This window comes from Entelurus aequoreus, linkage group LG09, assembly GCF_033978785.1.
Source record: "Entelurus aequoreus isolate RoL-2023_Sb linkage group LG09, RoL_Eaeq_v1.1, whole genome shotgun sequence".
NCBI lineage: Eukaryota > Metazoa > Chordata > Actinopteri > Syngnathiformes > Syngnathidae > Entelurus > Entelurus aequoreus.
Window position 1 is genome coordinate 21,356,680 of NC_084739.1, and position 27,650 is coordinate 21,384,329.

Below are 27,650 nucleotides of genomic sequence, written 5' to 3' on the forward strand. Positions count from 1 at the left end.
AAGTCAACAAAAGAGGTTTCTGATGTCATGTTATTTGTGATGAAATAGGCTAATAAAAAGGCGAATAAAACGTTATATACAGTCACGGTTGTTTGTTTTCTTCTGGACGCTACAATACATTATATTATTTTATTAGGTATAGCGGCTAAAATGAAGCCGTAAATGAAGGAGAAACCCTAAATGTATAAACCGAGTGTATAGTGTAGCGCTTTTATTTTGAGAGTGTGTGATTGTTTTGAGAAAGTGTCTTGACATGTTTTAATGTCAGACCGACTGTTTGAAATTTAAAAAAAGTCTCCTTTTGACATCCGGTCGACCGTCTTTCATTTCTGTTGAGCTTTTATGTCATTTTACTTACTAAAGCGGTCACAGTAACAATCTAAATGTTATGTTATCACTGCACCTTAACTGTAATCTAAACACAGAAGTGAAGCACCACCCACCTCTGAACTATGCATGCAGCAGGCGTTTGCTGCAGGGATGTCGCCTCTTCTCACGGCGAAAAATAGTCCTTTCTTTGCCGAGAGAACAACTTGCCATGGCTTTGAACCTGATATTTCCATAAGGTTGACTTCCCTTTGCCCAATTCTTATTGCTTGTGGCTCATCACTAGCAAGTGAACTGCAACCAAGTTTCCCCCCGCTACGGCACGGCCCGAGTGTCAAAAAGGAAGTGTTTGCGTTAATCGCCGATTAAAAAAATGAGTCCCGTTATTGAAACTTATAGTTCACGTGTTAGTATCGTGTTAACCTTGACAGCCCTAATATGCACACATGCACATATATATACTGTATCACCATGTTGCTGATTAAACGTGTAATCATTTCTCAAGTGTTGGGATTCAGCAGCACAGGCGTGTAGGCACTTAAAAAAAAAGCTCCATATAAGTGTAGGCTGGTTTTAAAGATAACGTACATGCCGTAGTAGTATATCAAAATACACATAATAACAGAGGTATAATGCCAACAAGCCTGCTTTTGCTCCTTTTCCAGGCTTCTGATTGGACAAAATGTGCATGACAGCAGGTGTATGCGTTTGTGTGTAGACAGAGACAGTTTTGAAACTACACTCATCAAATGGGGATCGTTTTAACCCAGAATATGTTTTTTTGAAACTATCCATGCTAGTGTGGACATGGCCTTAGTCTCACTGACTGCTGCAACTCACCAGTAATCCTGCCTTGAAGGTTGACTAGCAGGCAGGCACAGAATGTCTTTGTGACTGAACTACTGTATTGGTCCTGACTGGAAGAATAAACACACTTACTAATTGTTTTAATCAGAATTGTTGTTTATGTGTTCGCAAAGATTCAACTCCTCTGATATAACATGTACTTAAAAACTCTGCAGACACGTTTTGTTCAAATCAGTTTTGTGTTGTATGTGTTGGTACACATTATTTTACAGTGCCTCAAATTCAAACTGCACTGTAATGTACTTTCAGTAAATATAAGCTACAGTGTTTTGATTTTGTTTTAAACTCCACAATCTGGGTCACCGCTTGCTGTTTGCCAAACCACTGTTGATAAGCACTGATATATACAAGTAATCAAAGAATACAAATAATAATTTACCATTTTGAAGTGTTGTTTAGTAAATTTGTAATTGAAATAAGTCTTATAGTATTCAGTACACCACTGATATGTTGTTTACTGCAGAAAGAAGTTTATGATTACAAGCAAAATAACAAAAGAACTTTGAGAGGAAAAAAGTTATTCTCTTTACCCCCAGATAACGCACCAAAAAAGAAGCGAAACCGTGGCCCTAAAACCGAGATACAGACCGTAACATGGGCTACCTGTAGTGTTGCACCTCTAGTAAACACAATCATAGATATGAACAAAATGACAGTTGTCAGCAGTTAGCATATTACCTTGTTCAAACATGGCAGAAATGTCTGTTACAAACTGCTGCAGTAGTTTAAAGTTGGGATGCAACGGTACTCGGTATAATCCTGCAAGGGACAATCCTCTTTTAACAAAAACTAACAAATCTTGATATTAATCCAGATCAAATTATATGAAAAAAATGTCTTAATTTTTTTTTTTTGCCATATCGTCCAGCCCTACACAACAGTGTATTTTCTTAATGTATTGTAGTTTTTCTTAAAGACAGAAATGTGTAATTTGAAATGACTATAGTTCTGTGTCATGTCTGTTACATGTTTTTTTCTGCTGAATAAAACAACAGAATGATCATCCTCCAATACTGGTGAGTCCATATTTTCCAGGGGTGGTATGTAATGTATCATATATAATGAAATGTTCTCTCTGAGCCAGAAAAATAAATGTTACTGCCATAGCAGCTTACTTTTTCCTAGGCTGTGATTGTGACACAACATTATTTTCAATAAACATGTGCTTATTGCTCCACTAAGGTATCCATTTAAACTCATTTTCAGCCAGACAAACTGAGTTTACATGACACAGAGAGCAAATAAGTAGTATGCAGTCCCTGGCATAAGCTAGTGGGTTAAGGCAATGGGTCAAATTAATCATAACACTATGAATATTTACATTCTGCGAGAATGGGTCATATTGCATTACCATACATCATCTGTTACTCTCTAAGCAGATCTTCCACAGGGAAGAACTATTGGCAAGGACAAAAGTTTAGCACATTATACCCTCCGAGAGAGCAGAGGATTCTATAATGAAATTAGCTCATTTAGACAAAGATCCTATTATTTGTATAGAGTTTTGCAATTTACTTCTAGAGAGGGAAAAACAAAATACACATTTTAATGGTGTTGTGCATAGGTAGAAGCTAAAACCTGCTGGACGTCAGTTGAGGACACCATGTGAAAACAATTCTATGATGTGACTTGGCAACTTATACTTTAGTTAACAATTAATCTTAGCAACATCATAGAGTGCAAAATAAATCCTTACAGCTTCACATAAGGCTAAATAAGAAATATTAGCCCAGTGTCCTCACCTCACTGTGGCCATCCACGAGGGTATTAGAAGCTAGACTTGTGTCCCCTGCTGACAGGTGAAATATATTACATTTTAATGGTGTTGTGCATAGGTAGAAGCTAAAACCTGCTGGACGTCAGTTGAGGACACCATGTGAAAACAATTCTATGATGTGACTTGGCAACTTATACTTTAGTTAACAATTAATCTTAGCAACATCATAGAGTGCAAAATAAATCCTTACAGCTTCACATAAGGCTAAATAAGAAATATTAGCCCAGTGTCCTCACCTCACTGTGGCCATCCACGAGGGTATTAGAAGCTAGACTTGTGTCCCCTGCTGACAGGTGAAATATATTACATTTTATGTGAAAATAATTAAATGCCAGGGGACCTTTCTATTTGAGACACTCTGACAAAAGACTCATGAGAGTGATGAAAATATCTGTCTATGCAGGCACTTGTTGAGAAGTATGGCACTATGACAACAACTTGCATCTCTACTAAACATCTAGGCCTTGGAGAGACTATGTGGATGAAACTGTATGAGCCATAATTGGAATAATTTAAAATGCCCCTTAGTACTTGCCACAGGGGCTTGATTAAACTAAGGATATAATCAGAGCTGCTCATGTGGTCGGAAAAAAATTGATTAGACTGTTTTCATATGATATTTTTGCGAAGGGACAGTATGTATGTTTCTGAGAAGTGTATCAGGTTTGGGCTGTAAGGAGCTGTGGCGCATGTCTGCTAGTTCAGCCACCAGTCCAAAAGCGAAAAGTTTTCAGAGCCGCATTGTAGACATCAAGAAAACGTTGTTAGGATTTGTGCAAAGTTACAGCCCAATAGCCATTCTGTCTGCAATACAATATTTTACAGTATTCTTTTATGGTGGTGGTGGACAGGTCCTGTGGACCTGTGACAGGGGTTAGACGTCCCTACCACTACGAGTCTCCATTGTCGAAATGTTGTCATTTAGGGCTCTCCTACCCAAGGCAAGTGGCGACTGAACACCGGTGGACTCTGCGACGGAAACCTAAATGGTTCAACAGAGAAAGGCGGCTACAGCAAGGCACTGTGGAGCGTACAGTGCAAGTTGAGGCACACAGAACAACTTGGTCATGCACTACATCCGTTTCAGAACCTGCTCCAGGGGAGCTCTACGTTGAACCCAACATCGTCAATGGACGAAGACTCAAAAAGTGGACAAGTTCAGGTATCTTGGCAATACACTTTTCCACATAGTTGTCATCGATGAAGAGGTCAACACCAGACTCTCCAGGGCAAGTGCTGCCTTTGGCAGACTACACAAGAATGTGTGGGACAGAAGAGACTTCACCACGAGGACAAAGATCAAGTTCTACAAAGCGGTAGTGCTCACTATCCTGCTCGATGGCTGCGAGTCGTGGCCGGTTTAACAATGCCACGCGAGAAGCTGAACCACCAACACTACCAGGCTGAGGAAACTACTTGGCCTAAAATGGCAAGACAAGATCCCCAAACTCTCCCTTGGAGGCTAGAAAAACTGCTTTATAGACACTCTCAAAGCTTCACTGAAAACCTTCAGCGTCAGCCACAACTTGTGGGAGCAAGCAGCTATGGAAAGTCTAAAGCAGGGGTCACCAACCTTTTTGAAACCAAGAGCTACTTCTTGGGTACTGATTAATGCGAAGGGCTACCAGTTTGATACACACTTAAATAAATTGCCAGAAATAGCCAATTTGCTCAATTTACCTTTAACTCTATGTTATTATTAATAATTAATGATATTTATCTTTGTGGAAACACTGATCATCTTAATGATTTCTCACAATAAATATATATAGAAACAGATAAATATCAATATGCAACACTTTATTTTATATTTTCTCTAAGTGCACATTTTTCAAATTGAACATTTTCAAATGATCACTTCTAAGACAGTCTTGGGAAATCACAATATCCCATTTTAACTAGCTAGCCACTAACATTTTTTTAACAAAACATTAATTACTTTGCACCATGTTTGTACAAATAATAACTCATGTAAAATTTAAAAAATTTTAAAAATAATTTATGGAACATCATTAGTAATTTTTCCTGATTAAGATTAATTTTAGAATTTTGATGACATGTTTTAAATAGGTTAAAATCCAATCTGCACTTTGTTAGAATATATAACAAATTGGACCAAGCTATATTTCTAACAAAGACAAATTATTATTTCTTCTAGATTTTCCAGAACAAAAATTTTTAAAGAAATTCAAAAGACTTTTAAATAAGATTTAAATTTGATTATACAGATTTTCTAGATTTGCCAGAATAATTTTTTTGAATTTTAATCATAAGTTTGAAGAAATATTTCACAAATATTCTTCGTCGAAAAAACAGAAGCTAAAATGAAGAATTAAATTAAAATGTATTTATTATTCTTTACAATAACAAATAAAAATTACTTGAACATTGATTTAAATTGTCAGGAAAGAAGAGGAAGGAATTCAAAAGGTAAAAAGGTATATGTGTTTAAAAATCCTAAAATAATTTTTAAGGTTGTATTTTTTCTCTAAAATTGTCTTTCTGAAAGTTATAAGAAGCAAAGTAAAAAAATAAATGAATTTATTTTAAAAAGTGAAGACCAAGTCTTTAAAATATTTTCTTGGATTTTCAAATTCTATTTGAGTTTTGTCTCTCTTAGAATTAAAAATGTCGAGCAAAGCGAGACCAGCTTGCTAGTTGTGGGGAGGCGGGGCCGGCGGACTGACGGCGCCCGCTCCAAGTTGGCGGCGAGGAGGGGTGGACGAGCGAGCGGCAAGGCGGGGGCGCACTGGGAGCGACGCCGCAATCATTATAAGGTGCGTGGAGCGCGCAGCTGTGGACAGTGCAATCACCCTCTCGGACCGTATAAAAGGGTGAGAGACGTGAACATCAAGGGAGGAGACGGTGAAAGACAGCGGACGGGAGGAAACCATCCTCTGCTGCCACGCAAACGACGGCGACGTGCTGCTGAAAAGCAGACGGCGAACGGGAGGAAACCATTCGTGTGCTCACGTGAGAAAAAAGGCAGCTGCTAAAAAGCACGCAAAAGACTGTGATTGAAATAATAAAGAAGTCTAAACCGTCTCACGACAATGTCTTCCCTGGATGGTCCTGAGAACCCGCACGACAGTTAGGACTGTCACACTAGTAAATAAATAAAATTTAAAAAAATAGAGACAGCTCACTGGTAAGTGCTGCTATTTGAGCTATTTTTAGAACAGGCCAGCGGGCGACTCATCTGGTCCTTACGGGCGAACTGGTGCCCGTGGGCACCGCGTTGGTGACTCCTGGTCTAAAGTGACCGGCAGCTGTTCACAGTGGTGCGAAGTCCCATAAAGCCAAAAAGATGGCTTCAGTTGAGCAACACAGGCAATCCAATCCAATCCAATCCACTTTATTTATATAGCGCATTTAAACAACAAAATGTTTCCAAAGTGCTGCACAACAATATTAAAAACAATATTCAAATATTATCCTTAGCTCCACCAATGACTGAATAAAAACACAAAAAATAAATACATATAAAACCAATATAAAAACCAATATAAAATAAATATGATTAAAAACGATTTTAAAGGGTAAAACCAATTAAAACAGTAAATAGAAATCAACATTTTAAAAACACAGAGGACCACACAACTCACGTAGTGTTAAAAGCCCGAGAATAAAAGGAAAGACAGGAAAACGCGCCACAAAGTCTCCGACAGCAGCCACCATTCCCTGTCCATGCTGCACCAGAACTTTCAGACCGACTCTCCCAGCCCCAGGATGACTTGATGGTTCTCGTCAATTTGACTGACAAGATTCACAAAATATTTATTAACTAATGGAGCTATTGCGGTAATTTTGCTGTATATGAAGTGAAGTGAATTATATTTATATAGCGCTTTTCTCTAGTGACTCAAAGCGCTTTACATAGTGACTTAATTGACAATAAAGCATCTAGAAATTGTTCTTCTGGTGGCTAATAATCGCCAAAAATGGGTCTGGAATCCAGGTTAAAACTGGCATGATTTGATTTTGAAAAGTATTTTGCTCTTAACAGGAAGACACTGTGTACTCTTTTTACAAATATAACGGTATACCATAATCACAGTTTGATACATACGTCTGTTTTAAGGTCACTATTTGGTTTGTTTTCGGACCAGTAAGGCAACAAAATGCAAAACATAAAACTGCGTAGCTTTGAAACATAAAATACTGAAATCTGCTTACAACAATTCTCCAACAAATAACATTCTCAAAACAAAAATATATCGATATTGTACACAGAAAAATTGAAGGATGTGGGGGGCCAGTTTGATACATACTACAGATGCAAAAGCCAATCCAATCACTATACTGTAGCTTTGTGTAAGGCGACAAAGCCAATTAGTGTAATATCTAATAATATATTTCAATAATAACTACTTTAATATGAACACCCTTGCAAGGGCTGAGAGATTGTTCGAAAAATAAACAAAACCGATAATTAGAGCTTTTACCCGACAGAAAACGGCTTTTTTGATTATTTCAATTTCCCCGCCCTTGTGATTGTCTCTCTACTAGTACACTAACCCCTCCAAAAAATACAGTACTGATTGTTTAGTTACATATCAGGAAGCGAGGTGTCGCAAAGCGTAAAGGGTACCAGAAACCCAGCAGAAGAAGCAGCTAAGTAACGATATCCCATCTAGTCTCGACACAGAAGCGTCATGGAGGAAAACAAACACTGAGTCAACAGTACGTAGTGAGTAGTTTGCACCAAAAGGAATTTCTTGTCGTTGTTTGGACACACTTTGGCTACAATAAGGATGATGTCGACCAAAAAAGAGAATGGTAGTTATGTTGGTCGACGTAAGGCAAGACCAACTTAAATGGGTTCTACTGTCCATGGATTTCCTAGATATCCCACAGTGTAGCAAATATGAAATAAGTAAATTAAAAATACATTCTAAGCAGGATTGGTTTTGTTCAACAAACTATAACAGGTGTGTCTATACTTTGGCACTACATTTAAAGGCCTACTGAAACCCACTACTACCGACCACGCAGTCCGATAGTTTATATATCAATGATGAAATCTTAACATTGCAATACATGCCAATACGGCCGGGTTAACTTATAAAGTGCAATTTTAAATTTCCCGGGAAACTTCCGGCTGAAAACGTCTAGGTATGATGACGTTTGCGTGTGACGTCAAGGGTTGAAGCAGAAGTATTGGGACACATTGTACCCCTATACAAACAGCTGTGTTTTCATCGCAAAATTTGACAGTATTCTGGACAACTCTGTTGGTGAATCTTTTGCAATTTGTTCAATTAACAATGGAGACTGCAAAGAAGAAAGCTGTAGGTGGGAACGGTGTATTAGCGGCTGGCTGCAGCAACACAACCAGGAGGACTTTGAGGATAGCAGACGCGCTACCGTGAGTACGCTGCTTTCTTCCAAACATTTGATCTCTTGCCCGTCCGTGCGTGGCGCTATGTGCATGTCACGTACGTAACTTTGGGGAAATATATGTTTCTTGCGGACTCTGATGGCGGCCGGGGTGTCGTCGAAAGCTACAACGCCCGCCACCGCGCCGCTGTCCTCACCTTGACTTCCTCCGTCTCCGACGCTAGCCGCCGACCGCATCGATGATCGGGTGAAGTCCTTCGTCGCGCCGTTGATCGCTGGAACGCAGGTGAGCACGGGTCGTGATGAGCAGATGAGAGCTGGCGTAGATGGAGAGCTAATGTTTTTAGCATAGCTCTTTCGAGGTCTCGTAGCTAAGTTAGCTTCAATGGCGTCGTTAGCAACAGCATTGCTAGGCTTCGCCAGGCGGCACAGCATTAACCGTGTGGTTACAGGTCCAGAGTTTGGTAGTATTGTTGATCTTCTGTCTATCCTTACAGTCAGGGGCTTATTTCGTCTGTTTCTACCTGTATATGCAGTTAAGCACGATACTAAGACATTAGCTCCGTAGCTAAAGTGCTTCACCGATGTATTGTCGTGGAGATAAAAGTCACTGTGAATGTCCATTTCGCGTTTTCGACTCTCATTTTCAAGAGGATATAGTATCCAAGGTGGTTTAAAATACAAATCCGTGATCCACAATAGAAAAAGGACAGAGTGTGAAATCCAATGAGCCCTTGTACCCAAGTTACGGTCAGAGCGAAAAAAGATACGTCCTGCACTGCACTCTAATCCTTCACTCTCACGTTCCTCATCCACAAATCTTTCATCCTGGCTCAAATTAATTGTCGCTTTCTCGGTCCGAATTGCTCTAGCTGCTGGTGTAAACAGTGTGCAAATGTGAGGAACCCTTCAATCTGTGATGTCACGCTACTTCCGGTACAGGCAAGGCTTTTTTATCAGCGACCAAAACTTTATCGTCGATGTTCTCTACTAAATCCTTACAGCAAAAATATGGCAATATCGCGAAATGATCAAGTATGACACATAAAATGGATCTGCTATCCCCGTTTAAATAAGAACATTTCATTTCAGTAGGCCTTTAAGAATAAATGGGGAAAAAATAGGCTTATATTATATTGTAATTATTTTCAAACTTTAATTGTGTATATTGAATCAGTTGCCACTATTTTCCTGACATCCTGCAAACAAACCATGAGCTTTTGTTGAAAATTATGATTTTAGCGATCTAAGTTGTTTTGTTGTTGCTAAAAGGTGCAATTACTTTTTTTGAATTGAAACCCTGTCACCATGTCTGCAGCAGACCTTTAAATCTGTCAGTGGACTAAATGCTTAAATCATTCCTTTGGAGACAGACACAGGTTGAGACTTGGAAGCAAATGATAGCTTTGGCATATTTCCGAAAGAAAAGGGCTGCCTCATTAGCATACTGGACCATATTTTTATAAATAAACATCTTATACACACCGAAATAAAACAACAGTTAATAACAATTTCACACATATATAAAGAAGCACTTGTCTACTACGCACATGTAGGTGGACAAAGAAAAAGGTTGTCATGTATTTACAAGAGGATGGCATCTTTTTCAGCATCTCCCCTGTAAATGGCTTTAAAAAAACAGAAAAAGCCAATGATTTATTTAGGGGGCCCAGGAGTATTTTGCCCTGTTGCTTAAGGGTCTTATGCATCACTGCTTTGAAGTAGGGAACACTCAAAGGAAATAAAATAATAAATGGACAGAGCCACAATATTGAATGACAAGGCTTTTAAAGTCAGGGTTCATCAAAGATCACAAAAAAGCTATTTGGGCTCAAAATGGAAGCGGGTGTTTTAATAGCAGACATTCATTCCCTTTGTATAAGCTTACAAGCGCATTTTGTATGAGACTGTGAAGCAAAGGATACAATTTTTTAGATGTGTATTCAGTAAAGAACCTTAGTAATATTATTTCTATTTGACCTATATGCTGTATTCCCCTATGCAAACACTCGACTCATGTTGCATGTTCTTTATTAGATAAATATAAACACGCAGTTTTTATTGAATACTGCACCCAAGTTGTTCCAGTGGAGTTCAGGGTTCAGTTGTCAAAGAAACAATTGCACAGAGCCATGACACATCTTTGTAAAAAAATAATAAACTTAAAATTAAAGAAACAATTGCACAGAGCCATGAAACATCTTTGTAAAAAGAATACATTTAAAATGATTCACTTGTGAGGGAGCTGTGCATCCAACACACATGGAGCTTGGTCTCCACCTACTGGTAAATAGGAAAGTGAAGGTTTTTTTTAACATCATTAACCAATGTGGGGAAATGGGCAGTAAATCTAAAAAGGGTCATACTCAGTCCTTTTGCAACCATCAAAAAAAGTACTGCAGTATTTTCTAAACTTCAGCTGGCAACAGCTGGCAAGTCCTTCAATATTGCCAAGGCTAAGATTAAATCAATTTGGACTGACTGAAGTATCTAAATCAGGAGTGTCCAAACCTTTTCCAGTGAGGGCCACATACTGAAAAGTTTAAAAATGGGGGGGCCATTACGATATAGGTCAATCAAGATACAAACAAAACATCCATATCTTACCTTTGTGTTACAACAGTTAAAGCAAATGAGTGCAATATCTAATCTTGAGGTATTTAATTTCTTATTGTCATTTGTGAATACTATTAATATTATCTATTAATATTATTCTGCCAACTAAAACCTTTTTACGGGCTTCAGTACATTCCAAAACGTATATCTTGCAAGAAATTTGAACACATACTCATCATGACGGGACGCACAAAATTAACAAAGACCATATACAGCGCACCTTCACTTACTAATAAAGTAACCTAACCTAACCTAACCACCACTCGTCAGCCATTTTAGTTTTCAGGGGTTTGGGCCGGTTGCATTTTTTTCTCAATTTTTGTGCAATCTTCTAATCTGGGATGTGTTTATTTTGTCTTTACAATGCAATCATGGCCACTAAAAAATTAACTGGTGTTCACGAATGGCCCCCGGCCACACTTTGGACTCCCCTGATCTAAATGTAAATCCAAATACAGTGTTACCTCGATTATCGCAGGGGTTACATTCCAGGCCCCCACCCGGTGTTAAGTGAATTTCTGCAAAGTAGGGGCACTATTTTTTTTATGATTTTATGAATATTATATGCATTTCAAGTAGGAATGTGCCGATCGATCGGCCACCAATCAGTATCGGCGATTTTTGTGAAAAAGTATGTGATCAATCAATCAATCAATAAAAGTTCATTTATATAGCCCTTAATCACGAGTGTCTCAAAGGGCTGCCAAGTCCCAACGACATCCTCGGCTCAGATCCCACATCAGGGCAAGAAAAAACTCAACCCAATGGGCTACAATGAGAAACCTTGGAGGGGACCTCGTGGTCCTCGACAGCCAGAGAACTTTGATTTTGGCGCGGCAGCGGTAAAGTTTAGATCCATGAAGGAAAGAAAGTGAATGAATGTTTATAACTGAATAAATTTACATGTGCATAAAAATGTGGGGTTTTTTGTATTATTTTTTTAATTAATTAAGTAACGTTGATGACAACCTTTTTCCAAAACAATATAGAATGTGAGATATAACAGGATAATACATACATTTATCATTTGTTTTCAAAACGGTTACAAAAAAGTGGGACCCCAAAAATTTACTTTGGGACCCCATTTTTATGACTTGATGGGGTCAATTTTGAAAATTCCTAGCGCCAGTGAAAGCCATAAACTGCTATACAATTGATTAGCTTGCAATGTATCGTGATGACGGAAATTCCATATTTGTACCCATTTTCAGGAGATTTCCCATATTTTGAAATGCAAATGTTGATGCTCCTCTTAGACACACATAATAAAGGTGTTTCTGAATTTCTCAATTGTGGTTAGGTGCTAAATTCACCCCGACATCAGTGCCACATTAAACATTATGTCACTACTGGTCCGACGTTTCCTAAAAAATTATGTTAAAAAAACAACTTAAAGCCTTGTCCAGCTGTTACCTGACATATACTATTCATGTTAAGCAAACATAAAAATATGGAACAAACTGGACTTACAACACAAGCAATGCCAAACTATTAATCGATTTAAACTATTATACAAACATGGGGTCTGGTTCAAATATAGAGATGAGGGTCTTTAATTTGACCTACTGTTGTCCTCTGTCTCAAAGTGTTAACATGTGCTCAATGTTTCCTTACCATTATTGCTATGTTGTCTATTACCATTATTGCTATGTTGTCTATTACCATTGTTGGCATTTTGTCTATTACCATTGTTGGTATATTCATTATTCCTACATTGTTGATACAAATTATTGTTACAGTGTAATAATTATTGTTACCTCTGGTAATGCCACTATGATACAACATCTGTATTATAATCCTTGAACAAAGTAACAGTGAATAATCACTGAATGGAGAACGGGGGGTGGGATTAAATAAATTATCTTCTTCCCACTCCCTTTCAGGCAAAACTGGACAATCATGCATTACATACTATACATTACCTTTTGCACCATATTCATTTATATTATTATGTGTTGTCAACTTTGTACTTTTTTATGTCATTGCCTAAAATAAATAAATAAATGAAAAAATATATACCGTAATTTCCGGACTATAAACCGCACCTGACTATAAGCCGCACCAGCTAAATTTAGGGGAAAATACAGATTGCTCCATATATAAGCCGCACCCGACTATAAGCCGCAGGGTTTTGATGTGTAATTATCGTAGTATATAGGGGTTCCTGCTACCACAGAGGGGATTGCCGGGACAGAGATGACTGTTTGGGAACGCAAAGCGTCCCATTTATTAACAATAAAGACTGCCCTCAGACACCGGGATATAGTGGGGCATGTCCAATATGGCAGAGGGGGCCTTGGTGTGGAAGCAACAACACCCACGTGGCAAAAGGCAACTGCAACCGAACGGCGGCACAAGGTGGTGGAGGAAGTGCGCCACCAGGAGGAAGCAGCCAGGTGTGCCAAGGCAGTCTCCCAAGCCCAGCAGGGCCGCTGGATGAGGTGGGAGGGCGTGGAGAGGAGAACAATCACGTGGAACGAAATATGGAGCATGGAGTCTAATAGACTAAGTTTCATCATTAGAGCCACATATGATGTCCTGCCCTCTCCAACCAACCTACATCTCTGGTATGGAGAGGACCCAGCCTGTCTCCAGTGTACAGTCCCAGCAACCCTCAAACACATCTTGGTAGGTTGCAAGACCAGTCTGACTCAAGGGAGATACACCTGGCGCCACAACCAGGTACTGAAGTGCTTGGCTGCCGAACTTGAGAACAAGAGAGTGGTCACCAATGCCATGCCTTTAAATGCTCAGGCAACCTTCCCACGCAAAACAACTTTCATCCGGGTAGGAGAGAAACGGCGGACCAAGCCATCACCTCCAGACTTGGGCCCACTAAACATAGCCCGAGATTTGGAAATGCGGGTAGACCTCAGCCAGAGACTTATCTTCCCACCCGAAATTGCAGCAACCAGCCTGCACCCAGACCTGGTCCTCTGGTCCTTGTCCTGCCGCCGTGTCTTCATCGTTGAGTTAACGGTCCCATGGGAGGACGCCATCGACGAAGCATTCGAACGGAAAAGGCTGCGATATACCAACTTGGCAGCTGAAGCAGAGGCACGGGGCTGGAACGTGAAGGTGTGGCCAGTGGAGGTGGGCTGTAGAGGCTTTGTAGCCAGTTCCACCACAAGGCTCCTTAAAGAAGTAGGAATCAGAGGACAGGCCCAACGCAAGGCTATTAAAGAACTTTCCACCGCAGCAGAACGGAGCAGTCACTGGCTGTGGCTGAAGCGCAGGGATGCAGCATGGGCTGCCAAATAACCACATGGTGCCACCATGCGACACACACCCTGGTCTGATCAGCCTGTGGTGGGCCAACCTCGGCAGAGGGTGTCTTGTGATAAATGGCCGAAACGCCCAATGACGTCGGGGAACACAACTGAAGATGTGTTGTACTGGTGGCACCACGTGATTAGTGCCAAACTCCACCCCACCCAAGAGGACATCTCCAACCCCATTTAATTGTTGTGCTGAATATTTAGGGATCTTTAACAACTAGTCCTATTAAGAATCTTTCAATCATTCAATCAAACTTTCACATCTTTGACATGGCGAACAGCATTCGTGCAGAGTACAAATAATACAACAGTGCAAAGTAAAACAAAGTGCTCGCCTGTACGTTATCAAAATAACCAGCCTACCGGTATATGAAAAGTCAGTCTTTAATCATTGTGTCATCGTCTTCCTCCTGCGTACTAAAACCACCGAAATCCTCTTCGTCGGTGTCGGAGAAGAACAGGCCGTAAATAAGCCGCACCGTTGTATAAGCCGCAGGGACCAGAACGAGGGGAAAAAGTAGCGGCTTATAGTCCGGAAATTACGGTATATATATTTTTACTGCAAATGAATATTGACTCCAAATATCGGTTATCGGCCTCCTTGACTACTAATAAACAGTATTGGCCCTGAAAAAAACATATTGGTCAATCTCTAATTTAAATGCTCGTTTAGACTTAGACAAACTTTAATGATCCACAAGGGAAATTGTTCCACACAGTTACAAAGGATGGAAAGAATAATGCACACAAGGGAACAAAAAGAGGGCAAAAACAAAAGGTATAAAGTAGACTAAAAATGTACCATAGTAGCAATATAAAATATCATATATATGTAATATTTATATATTATATATACAGAATATAATATATACTGATATATTATATTATAATATATACAATATATAACAAATCCATGTAAAATATCACAGTACATGTAACAGCTGCAGCAAAAAAAAGGGCAGCATAAAATAAAGAGTACATCCAGCAGAAAATATACATTATATACAAAGAGAGGTAGCTAACATAGAAGCAGTCAGGTAATAGACAGATATTATCTGAACCAATGATGTCTAAACCAGAGGAATTTTCATCGCAAGTATTTGAACACTGGGTTCTTTTAATCAAACTGCCAGGATGTGGATTTTTAGGTGCAGAGTGACATTTGTTGCTATAAAATGCAGCAATCGCAGTTTGCACCTCAAACTACTTATCTGGCTACAGCGCATTAAATCAAAGTTGCGTCAGATAACCTTAACCTTGACCCGGTTGTTAACCCTGATAACAGGACAGGTAATGTACATAACAATAAATTTAGGGAATCAAGATTACATTCTGAAATGAACACCTAATGATTTTTGCATTAGAATTATAAATATACAGGAATTAACATAGCATATCACAAATAAAGAAACAAGTGGCATACTAACTTGACTAACCTAAATGATAAATGATAAATGGGTTATACTTGTATAGCGCTTTTCTACCTTCAAGGTACTCAAAGCGCTTTGACAGTATTTCCACATTCACCCATTCACACACACATTCACACACTGATGGCGGGAGCTGCCATGCAAGGCGCTAACCAGCACTCATCAGGAGCAAGGGTGAAGTGTCTTGCCCAAGGACACAACGGACATGACTAGGATGATAGAAGGTGAGGATTTAACCCCAGTAACCAGCAACCCTCCAATTGCTGGCACGGCCACTCTACCAACTTCGCCACGCTGCCCCTACCTAACCTATCTCATTTTATTATGTGTGAAGCAGTAACTTTTATAGTATCTGATTCTAAAATAAATAATCCAAATGACTACTGTAAATCAAATATCTGCATCCCCTGATGTTTGACAAATGTAACCATAAACATGGTTTCCAGGCAGTTTGGCCAATAATAAAATTAAAGAGTAAAGGGACATATCCTTCAAGACAAAAGCCCACTGAATTATTCATGTGTTGTGTTTCCGATTTCAGGTTATGTTTAATCCAAAATTGAAATTAAATCTAATTTGTATGTCTGAAGGACAATTGATTGCGGTTTCTTGAATGCAGCATTAGCATGCGCTGAAAACCGACGGCGGAAGTTTATTGTCATATAGCCGGTGGAAGTAGTTCACTGGATTGAGCTGTCGAAAGCGAGCAGACAGCTTGTCATTTCTTAACAGACGGAGCATAACAGTGTTGCTTGGAGGCACTTTAGGCTAGCAGCTGTTGGAAAATGTGCGATAGCGTCTCTGGAATGGCTGAATTTGCTGTCATCAGAGACAACAAACTGAAAGCCAAACACGCAGGCCAATCATGACGTTGTTTCAGTGCCACTATAGTTTTATGGTAGAAAGTGATAAGCAAAAATGATTTGCCAATTATTGCTATCGCTGACAAATACTTCTGTATTATAACGGGCCTGTTTTAACATTCCTCCACAGCTTTTTGAGGCTTTATGCTTGATTGGATAATGACAGACAGCACGTCAAGTAGTGCCTGTAAATGTCTACCGTATCTATATATAACAAAACGCAATATTATGTTGCAAATTGCAATGGTAATATTATGCATTATCATGCAATGCAATTAATCCATATGTAATTTGACCGATCCTAATCGCTTTATTTCCAAAAAGTGGACTTCAGTTTTGGAATGATGATCATTTGTTTGGTTTGGTTCAGGTAAATGGATGCATTAAGACACAGGGTGCAATAGAAATAACTATAAGGTGCAAAGAGGTCGGGAAAACAAAAAGAAACTTGTGAGACCAGGAGTCAGACGGGATAAGATTCCTGTGTCAGTGAGTGACTGGGCTGAGCGGTTATGATCAACTCAGAAGATATTGAGCCTAACTCACAGAAAAGATGACTTTGATGATAGAGAAATATCCTCAATATAAAAAGCAATGAGCCAGAGCTAAGTGTTTTCTCCGCACAAAGACCAAATGTAAGGGGAACTACGTACTGTAATATCCATACAGGACTGTGTCCTCAATCTGTGCTCTTGTCTCATTGTTTGCTGCCCATTCCTGCAATACAACATGTTAAAATATGTTATTAAAACAGTTATGTATTAAGAAAAAATGCAGAAAAATGCAATAAATCAGTTTTTTATATTTTCCTTAATTTTTAACGTCAGATAAATTTCAACAGTAAAAAAACTACTGGTTTTATGCATTTGACTTCCATCTTTCAATCCATTTGATACCGCTTGTCCCTCATATGCATATTTACACACACACACACACACACATACACATGCACACACACACACATAAATATGTATATACATGCATATATACAGTGTTGGGACTAACGCGTTACTTTGTAACGCGTTACTGTAACGCCGTTAGTTTCGGCAGTAACTAGTAATCTAACGCGTTATTTTTTATATTCAGTAACTCAGTTACTGTTACTACATGATGCGTTACTGCGTTATTTTACGTTACTTTTTATGTAGTATTGGCTTGAAACAGAAGATCTGAGTGTGTTTTGTGGCAGCGCTACGGTGTCGTTCTTCTGATTCTCTTGTGTCACACGGAGGAGCCGCACTGTGTGTGTGTGTCTGAGTGTGGGAAGGGGAGGGAGGGGAGGGGTGCGCGCAGCAGCATTCGTGAGGGAGGGGCGGAGACAGAGAGAGCGAGAGAGTGGTTAACACGCATGCGTCGCCAGGCTCAGCTTTTTATCGATAGATTTATCAGATTTAATTTTTTATTATCTATAGCAGAGGTGTCAAAAGTGTGCCCCGGAGGCCATTTGCAGCCCACAGCTAATGTTTTAAAGGCCCACAGCACTTTCTAAAAATACTATTAAAATAAACAAAAACATAACAAAAGTCAAATAAAAAAGCTTAAAGGTGAAATGTAATTTAGAAAACGTTACAATGTTGACTAATAAAACAAAGCTGTTTTTTTTCTTTCAAACTGTCATTACTCAAAACATAATATTGAATCAAAATTAATGTTATTATGAATTATAGTACACACACTGTCAATTCTCTTATATACTCTTTATTTCTACACTTCTAGGGTGTTTGATTATCACATCACTCTAAATGTATAAAAAATAAAGTTCACAAACATAAAGAGGGATCTTAGTGGGCCAGGCCAATATTTCCTTATCTCTAAACTAAAACTGGGGGAATGTGTAGAGTGTTCTTGGCTTCAGACATGATTTTATTTCAGAATTCCTTGGGAGAAAAAACGCCTGGTTAGGCTTTGGTATGTAAAAATAAAGTTAAAGTACGTATTTTGTTTACAGCTATGTTGTTATTATGCTGTTTGTTACTTATGTATGTTATGTTGCAGCTATTTAAAATAGTTTTGTCAATTTGTTCTGGCCTGAAATAAATTGGCCCTTTGAAACATATATTTGTCTTTGTGTGTTGTATGTAGAGCACATTGCTTAGCAGAGTTCAGTGATGCAAATGCATGTCAAGTTGATCAACACATTGTATTATTCTCCAGTGAAATAACAGTACTGAAATGAAGGCTAAAAGGGCATTAATGGGAGCTTTAAAAAAATAAGTAACTAAATAGTTACTTTTCACAGTAACGCATTACTTTTTGGTGTAAGTAACTGAGTTAGTAACTGAGTTACTTTTGAAATAAAGTAACTAGTAACTGTAACTAGTTACTGGTTTTCAGTAACTAACCCAACACTGCATATACTGTATATATACACACATATACATACATATATACACACACATACATGTATACATACATACAGTATATACACATACAGGACTGTCTCAGAAAGTTAGAATGTTGTGATAAAGTTCTTTATTTTCTATAATGCAATTAAAAAAAAAAAAAATGTCATACATTCTAGATTCATTACACATCAAATGAAATATTGCAAGCCTTTTATTATTTTAATATTGCTGATTATGGCATACAGCTTAAGAAAACTCAAAAATCCTATCTCAAAAAATTTGAATATTTCCTCAGACCAAGTAAAAAAAAAAGATTTATAACAGCAAAACGAAATCAAACATTTGAAAATGTCACATAATGCACTCAGTACTTGGTTGGGAATCCTTTTACACGGATTACTGCCATCAATGCAGCGTGGCATGGAGGCAATCAGCCTGTGGCATTGCTAAGGCGTTATGGATGCCCAGGATGCTTCAATAGCGGTCTTTAGCTCATTTGCATTATTGGTTCTGGTGTCTTTCAGCTTCTTCTTCACAATACCCCACAAATTCTCTATGGGGTTCATGTCAGGGGAGTTGGCAGGGCAATCGAGGACAGTAATGCCATGGTCAGTACACCAGTTACTGGTGGTTTTGGCACTGTGGGCAGGTGCCAGATCATGCTGGAAAATGAAATCATCATCTCCATACAGCTTTTCAACAGATGGAAGCATGTAGTGCTCTAAAATCTCTAGAAGCGTCTGACTTGGGCTATGGAAAAGTAGCACTGGACAGTTGCAGAGTGGTCCAGAGTCCTGTTTTCAGACGAAAGCAAGTTTTGTATTTCGTTTGGAAGTCAAGGCGCTAGAGTCTGGAGGAAGGCTGGAGAGGAGCAAAATCCAAGTTGCTTGAAATCCAGTGTGAAGTTCCCACAGTCAGCAATGGTTTGGGGAACCATGTCAGCTGCTGGTGTTGGTCCACTGTGTTTCATCAAGTCCAGAGTCAATGCAGCGGTGTACCAAGAGATTCTAGAGCACTACATGCTTCCATCCCTTGAAAACCCCTATGGAGATGATGATTTCATTTTCCAGCCTTTAGCCCTGGTGACTTTCACTCAATCTTCATGTTTTTTGCCAGAAAAATCAGTTTATCCACATTGTCTGCAAAAAGAGCAGACCTGCTTGTAGTTACAATGTCTACAGCTGTGGAAAATACCCTTTCGCTGGGCACGGAGGTAGCAGGTATGGCGAGGTAGTGCTTGGCTAACTTGGCAGTAAGAGGATATATGGGCTCATTGTTCTTCCACCATAGAAGTGGGTCAAAATCTAGTTTTTAATGCAATATGGTCTTAAATCTGCTGCTATAAAAACACCAACGGCATTTGTTATTGCTTTAGCCCTGCCTGACTCGCCGAGGAGAGGCTGCTTGAATGCGGTGTTTGCACGACGCCCGTCTTTCTCTTCGTTGAAGCGATGTTCACTTGGGGGTGGTGCTGCTTAAAATGGGTTAGCATGTTTGACGTGTTGGCAGAAGAATACCCTACTGCTGCTGAACAATGTCTGTAAACCGCTTTCGTTTTGTCCGCCTCTCGTCCTCCATTGTTGTATCGCACTGCGAAGCCGAAGTGTTCCCAAACGGGAGATCTTAACAAGGCAAGAGGGTCTTCCAGCTCTGGCTTTTACATGTTGTCGTAGCCTAGGCTGACCATATTCTGAAATCTCAAAAAGAGGACACATATATGCGTGCCAAGGTGGGCAGCACGCCAAGGCCAGCCGGGACTAGGTGAAAATTTGCGAATGATACTCGAACTTGCTTTATAAAGAATATATTTATTTAAATAAAGCATTTTTTTCTCCTCTGTTGACAGCAGTGTTGGCGCTAGGAATTTTCAAAATGGGGTCCCACAGTAAATTTTTGGGGTCCCACTTTTTTGTAAGCGTTTTGAAAAAAAATTATAAATTTAAAAATTATAAAAATTATGCATTATCCTGTTATATCTCACATTCTATATTATGTTTTGGAAAAAGGTTGTCATAAACGTTACTTAATTCATTAAAAAACAAAACAAAAATGTGTATACATATGTAAATGTATTCAGTTATAAACATTCATTCACTTTCTTCTTTCCTTCATGGATCTAAACTTTACCACTGCTGGTAGTTTTTTCTATGTTTTTATTTAATAAGTTGTAGGTGTATTTATTTCAGTATAAAAGTGTAAAAAGTGTTTTGCTTCGGTCTTGAAATTATGATAATGGTGTGCCAGGGCATACCTTCATTTTATATTTAACGCTTACCTCTCTGGAGTCTACATCAACTTCAGATCTATTCCTCATTTCAAAATGTTTTAGTTTTTTTTGTTGTTTTTTTGTTTGTTTGTTTTCCGCCCTTTTTTGTCAAACAAAACATGTAAAATATGCAAAATCTTCCACCAAAAATATTTTTCTAAGTGTAATATTTGATGTGAAGTAATCGGAACCTTGGATAAGTCAATAATTCATAATAACATTGATTTTGATTCAATATTATGAAAGAAAAAAAAACAGCTTTGTTTTATTAGTCAACATTGCAACTTTTTCTAAATTACAGTTCACCTTTAAGCTTCTTTATTTCACTTTTGTTATGTTTTTGTTTATTTTAATAGTATTTTTAGAATGTGCCGTGGGCCTTTAAAACATTAGCTGTGGGCTGCCAATGGCCTCCGGGGCACACTTTTGACACCCCTGCTATAGATAATAGGGACGGCGTGGCGAAGTTGGTAGCAATCTGAAAGTTGCTGGTTACTGGGGTTCAATCCCCACCTTCTACCATCCTAGTCACGTCCGTTGTGTCCTTGGGCAAGACACTTCACCCTTGCTCCTGATGGGTGCTGGTTAGTGCCTTGAATGGCAGCTCCCGCCATTAGTGTGTGATTGGGTGAATGTGGAAATACTGTCAAAGCGCTTTGAGTACTTTGAAGGTAGGAAAGCGCTATACAAGTATAACCCATTTATCATTTATTTATAATAAAAAATTAAATCTGATAAATCTATCGATAAAAAGCAGAGCCTGGCGACGCATGCGCGTTTATCATAACTGTCTTGCTCTCTCTCTCGTTTTGTTTTCAACCCCTTCTTAACCCTGAACGTACATAGAAAATACACGCAACCCTAACTCAAAATGCCGGGCATTTGAGGCATTTAAGAAACTCCGCCCAGACAGCCCCGCAAAAGAGTCCGGTGAAAAGAGGATGTATGATCAGTCTATCGTAGCCCGGTCGCTGCTAGCATGCCGTGTGTTGTGCCTCGGTGTGCATTGTTTACACAACGTGCGGTACGCTACTTAATATGTGCATGTGGAAACTCGTTCAGTACACCTCCGAACAGAACCGAAACCCCCGTACCGAAACGGTTCAATACAAATACACGTACCGTTACACCCCTAATATACACACATATACATACATATATATATATATATATATATATATATATATATATATATATATATATATATATATATATATATATATATATTATAAAACATAGCATAAGCACATTAAGCAATTATTTTTACTGTTTAACAAAATCCCTGAAGTTCATGCAACAAGATAGCAACAAATTTACCACCAAATCAAGATGTCCTGACACTATCTTCAGTTTATAATGAGTTCAGAGCTTGTTCAGAGTTTATGAGCGAGGAAATGTAGTCAGTTTTTAGATAGGACAACAACAAACATCTACACTGTGTCATTTGTGAAAAAAAATTACAAACTGGCTTGAGCAACCCTATTTCTCAGGCACAATGTTACTGGAGGAATTAGCAGAGCAGATACAAACCTTGTATGTGCCATTTGGGTACTTCATGAAGGAGACAAGGAAAATATCCACTGGTAGAAGTGCTGAAGATATTAGTGCAATGGCCAGTGCGCATATTGCTGTGATGGTTGAAACAACTTCGCTTTCTTGGCGACTTTGAAATTTGCGAATGTAGACCCAACAGAAAGCGAGGATGACCTGAAGAAGAACAAAATATATGTCACAATGAATGTTAGACATACACATAACCTAAAAATGCCCGTAGCATATGATGCTACAAGTACATTGCAACTTTGTGCTCTAGCATTCATCAGTAAAGTAGCTGCAGTTATACAAACATCAGAAAAAAAAATTTGATCAACAGAAGGGTGCCTTTTCATTGGCTGTCTGGTTCCAAAACCATCACAAGTTTCTGCACGTCCTTTGGGACTACACCGGGTATTCCTTCTGACTGGGCATGCCTGGAAAACCTCACCAGGAGGCATCCGGGCTAGATGCCCGAGCCACGTCAATTCGCTCCTCTTCTCTGAGCTCCTCCCGGGTGACCAAGTTCCTCAACTTGTCGATTAGGTTAAGTTCAGCCACACGGTTGAGGAAACAGATTTCGTCCGCTTGTACCCGTGATCTTGCTCTTTTGGTGACTACACAAAGCTTGTTACCATATACAGTATGTGAGGGTAGGAACACAGAAAGTAAACAGCCTGGAGGGACCAGAACCAATAACTCTCCGGAAAATGGGTTTTGGAGGTATAAGGGGAGGCCACCGACCATATTATATTGTGTGAGGTAGGGCCATTTAACTGGCAGTGTGGAAATAAGACCTGACCCACTCCCGAGTTTAGTTCAAAACTTGCGAGAGACTTTAAAATTTGAATAGTAAATTACTACAAAAAGACTTGAGCGCTCCTGTTGTAAAGAGAAGCTTATACCAGGGTAAACATTTTAAAGAGGACCAATGATAATTTTCTTCTTTTCTGCCTTATATATGTCGTTGCAATGTTGGATACTCGGGTTAAACAAGGCCAAAGCATCAAATCATAAGGTTAATGCTTTTTGGCGTGACCTTGCACGCAGTTTTGGATGCCTCTGCCTGAGGAAACATGCAGCGACATAAATACCAACAATGACGAATTAATGATACAGACAGACTAAAAAAAAACGGGTTATAAATGTCCATCCATCCATTTTCTACCGCTTGTCCCTTTCAGGGTCGCGGGCGGTGCCGGAGCCTATCCCAGCTGCATTCTGGCGGTAGGCGGGGTAAACCCTGGACAAGTCGCCACCTCATCGCAGGGCCAACACAGATAGATATGACTATGCAAAATTCATGCAAAACTTACACAAAAACATATCCAACACATATTATCTAGACCAGAGGTCTTCAACAGGGGTCTGCGACCATTAGTTGGTCCGCACAGGTACTGCAGGGGGGTCTTAAAATGTTTAGTTCATTAGACTTTGTTTCTTTTATATATATATATATATATATATATATATATTTTTTTTTTTTTTATATTCCACCTGCTACTTTTCAGACAAATGTCTTTAAATACACATTAACATTGGTTAACAAATGACAGTGACACAGCCAGCCTATTCACTGTACCGTGTAGGTTTTCAATAAAAACATGAGTAAATAATTATACTGTATTATTATGATAATCTTAGCAATTAAAATGTTTAGCTACTAGCTAGCCCCAAAGTTGCAAGATAACGATTAGCACTCTAATTGCCAGCTAGCTATTAGCGGTGCTACACTCTATTCTTTGAATAGCTTAGTAATGCACAATAACCCCGGATTTCCACTGAATACGAAACGGCTGCAGACCGGCTTTAGCGCGGGAGGGTGCCGCCCTCTGCCATGATAAGGAAAGTAGTAATAAAGTGAACTACAAAAAGTTTTTTTTTGTCCTTCCAGTGAAGCAGAAGCAAATAAACTAGGTCTTGCCTTGATAAACCACTTTATTTTTTGCAGCAAGCAACAACACAACAGTAACATCATCCCTGGCTAGCGTGTCACACCACTACTCCCCTGCTTTCCCGGCCTCCGTATCAGCTGATATTTGACACAGGCAGGCCCCCATATTTCTATTTAGCTGCCCGAGATATGCCTGTACATTATTCTTACATTTGTGACCTTCAGAATCAGCATGTCCTCATCCATTTGTGTCCACAAAATAAAATGAGGTCTGAAAACCTTTGACAAGTTGATTTAAGGCAGGCCTGGGCAATTATTTTGACTCGGAGGGCAAAATTTAGAGAAAAAAAAAATGTGTCTGGGGGCTGGTATATCTGATTTTTAGGAACACTAATACAAAACCTCATAATAATGTCTGATTGAATGCTAAAAACGTTATGACAGACCGCCTTAAAAAAAAAAGAATTTTAAATTGTTTTACTGAATGAGAGAATACACATGAAAATAAAGAATGTGGGATTTACAATATTAACTACGACCGATAAAACACTGAATATTGACAACATATGAATGTCACACCCCCTCTCGATCGACATATTTTACAATCAAGGGAAATGCAACGAAAATGCAAACTATGAACACGAAGGGTTAAAAAAAAAAAACACCCCTACAATCTGATATAGCTGATATATCACTAAGCTTTAGAACTTTGTTGTAAAAATCTCCTTCCGCGTCTGTCTCTGACACCCGTATTTCAGGCTGGCCGCTCTGGAAACACTCTGTAGAAACCCACACTGCTTGGTGCCTCGTCTGAGCTGCTGTGACGTAGATTACCATAGTAACTAGTATATCATGCAAAAGCACAGATTCCAACCAATAAAATACTTTGTATAGTTCAAGACTTACGGTAATTTCAAAACATCACTGCACATCATAATGGCAGCTACAGTTTCCATCTTAAAGATCTAAAAAAATTATTTGGGAATGTCCGGCGGGCCAGATTGAAAAGCTGAACGAGCCACATGCGGCCCCCGGGCCTTAATTTGCCCAGGTCTGACTTAAGGTCTGTCGCCGCCCATTAGGACCTTTCAAAGTGTTAAACACAAACTGCCTTGAAGACGAAGCATTTTATTTTGAAAACACGAGCAGATTTTAGCTGAATTGAACGGTGTCTGGCTAAAATAGAAACTCTGCGTATATTTAGCGCTGGATTGTGTAACGGAAACGGCATGTTGTTGACGTTCCACGGGCAGTGTGAATTGACACATTGACTCAAATAAAATCGCACTTGTGCCGGTCCGCCGCCATTCTGCATTCAATGGAAATCCAGGGTAATAGTGAAGGGAGAAGTGTCCGCCCTGAGATCGGTAGGTCGTGAGTTCAAACCCTGGCCGAGTCATACCAAAGACTATGAAAATGGGACTTATTACCTCCCTGCTTGGCATTCAGCATCAAGGGTTGGAATTGGGGGGTTAAATCACCAAAATCAGTGGTCCGGTACCGGTCCGTGGATCGATTGGTACTGGGCCGCACAAGAAATTAAAAATAAAAATTAAAAATTAAAAAATATTTTATTTTTTTATTAAATCAACATAAAAAACACAAGATACACTTATTAGTGCACCAACCCAAAAAAACTCCCTCCCCCATTTACACTCATTCACCCTCATTTGCACAAAAGGGTTGTTTCTTTCTGTTATTATTTCTGGTTCTTACATTATATATCAATATATATCAATACAGTCTGCAGCGATACAGTCCGTGGGCACACATAATTGTATTTTTTTATGACAAAAACAATTTTTTTTAAATACCATAACACCCCCCCAGTCCGTGGGACAAATTTTCAAACCGGTCCGCAGTTACAAAAAGGTTGGGGACCACTGACCAAAATGATTCCCGAGCAGCTGCTCGCTGCTCCCCTCACCTCCCAGGGGGCGGAACAAGGGGATGGGTCAAATGCAGAGGGTAATTTCACCACACCTAGTGTGTGTGTGTGACTATCAGTGGTGCTTTAACTGTTTTTGTTTTATTCTACATCCCCTCTTATCAAAAGGTGTCTTTATACAGCATATGCATTTGCAAACATTGCACAACACGGAGACACAATGCCATGAGATAGCAGATAAGAGAGAAGGAATGCTTTAAAACGAAAAGGACGTACTCAAGGCCCACAAGCAGACAGGAAGCGAGGATACTGCAAAAGGAAGTGCCTTCAGTTAAATGGCCATCACTCACATTCGGGATCAATTAAAAGACAAGCAGCTATAGGCCTTCTCCTTGTTTTTCTCGTATTTGTTTTATGCCATGGAATGATGCTGCATTGCATCCAAATAATACCTATCAGTGGTATTGTTGTATAAACGACATACTGTTGTGAAGTAAAACAAAGCAACTTAAAACAGCTGACACGTCCTGGTCACGTGACCATAACCCCTGCTAATGAGCATTAGGCCTTTAAGCTGAGCTACTTCAAAGCGTCATTTTATTTTAAGTACTACCACTATTCCACTGTCCTAATTCATCGAAACGAACACGTCTCCTAATGGTAGCGTTTAAGTGTTATCACAAGTAATTTACATGCAACTCATGACTAATATTAATCCAGAGCAACTGACAATAGAGTTGCTACATGATCACGGTAGCCATGTTGTTAATGTTTACACTCAAACGCGTTAGCCATGCAAGCTAAGCGTTCGCTAAAGTATCTCAGGCAGCGCTTCTTTCAAACTAAGCAATGTTAGCGTCGCTACACAACATGACGAATGCTTACCAAAAGTACAAAGGTGAAAATAGACCAGCCGAGAGCCGACTCGGAGAGAAACGACTGAGCGGCCATCTTCACTTCCTGTAATAACAAAACCACGTGGTTGGCGTGACGTCACCACGCAGACGCTCACGTCGCCAGTGCTTTTATTTGTATTTGGTATTTTGCTATTTTGTTACTCACAATGCACTGAATGCAGTACTTTAATTTCATGGGAGGGTAAACATTTAAAACTGTTTAAAAGTATTTCTATTTTGCCAATGGTAATTCCATCATAATTGTGCAGTATTGTTGATCACTTGCTTATCCATGTAATATGTCTCTCTTTTTTTTAAGATTAGATTAAG

The 27,650-nt window shown here is 39.2% G+C and overlaps 1 protein-coding gene across 2 annotated transcripts in view; it reads right to left on the minus strand.

The window, feature by feature from the left end:
- The window catches only part of lmbrd1 (LMBR1 domain containing 1), a 109,581-nt gene extending 82,170 nt beyond the window's left edge, over positions 1 to 27,411 (minus strand). The window contains exons 1-3 of one of the 2 annotated variants that reach the window (XM_062058308.1): positions 27,310 to 27,411; positions 22,640 to 22,816; positions 17,152 to 17,215 (exon numbers count right to left, since the gene is read on the minus strand). In XM_062058308.1, the coding sequence (XP_061914292.1) occupies positions 17,152 to 17,215; positions 22,640 to 22,816; positions 27,310 to 27,375 (307 nt within the window). In that variant the 5' untranslated portion in view covers positions 27,376 to 27,411. The remainder of the gene's footprint in view (positions 1 to 17,151; positions 17,216 to 22,639; positions 22,817 to 27,309) is intronic. The other variant, XM_062058309.1, reaches the window with a different exon arrangement.
- Positions 27,412 to 27,650: the final 239 nt, after the last annotated feature.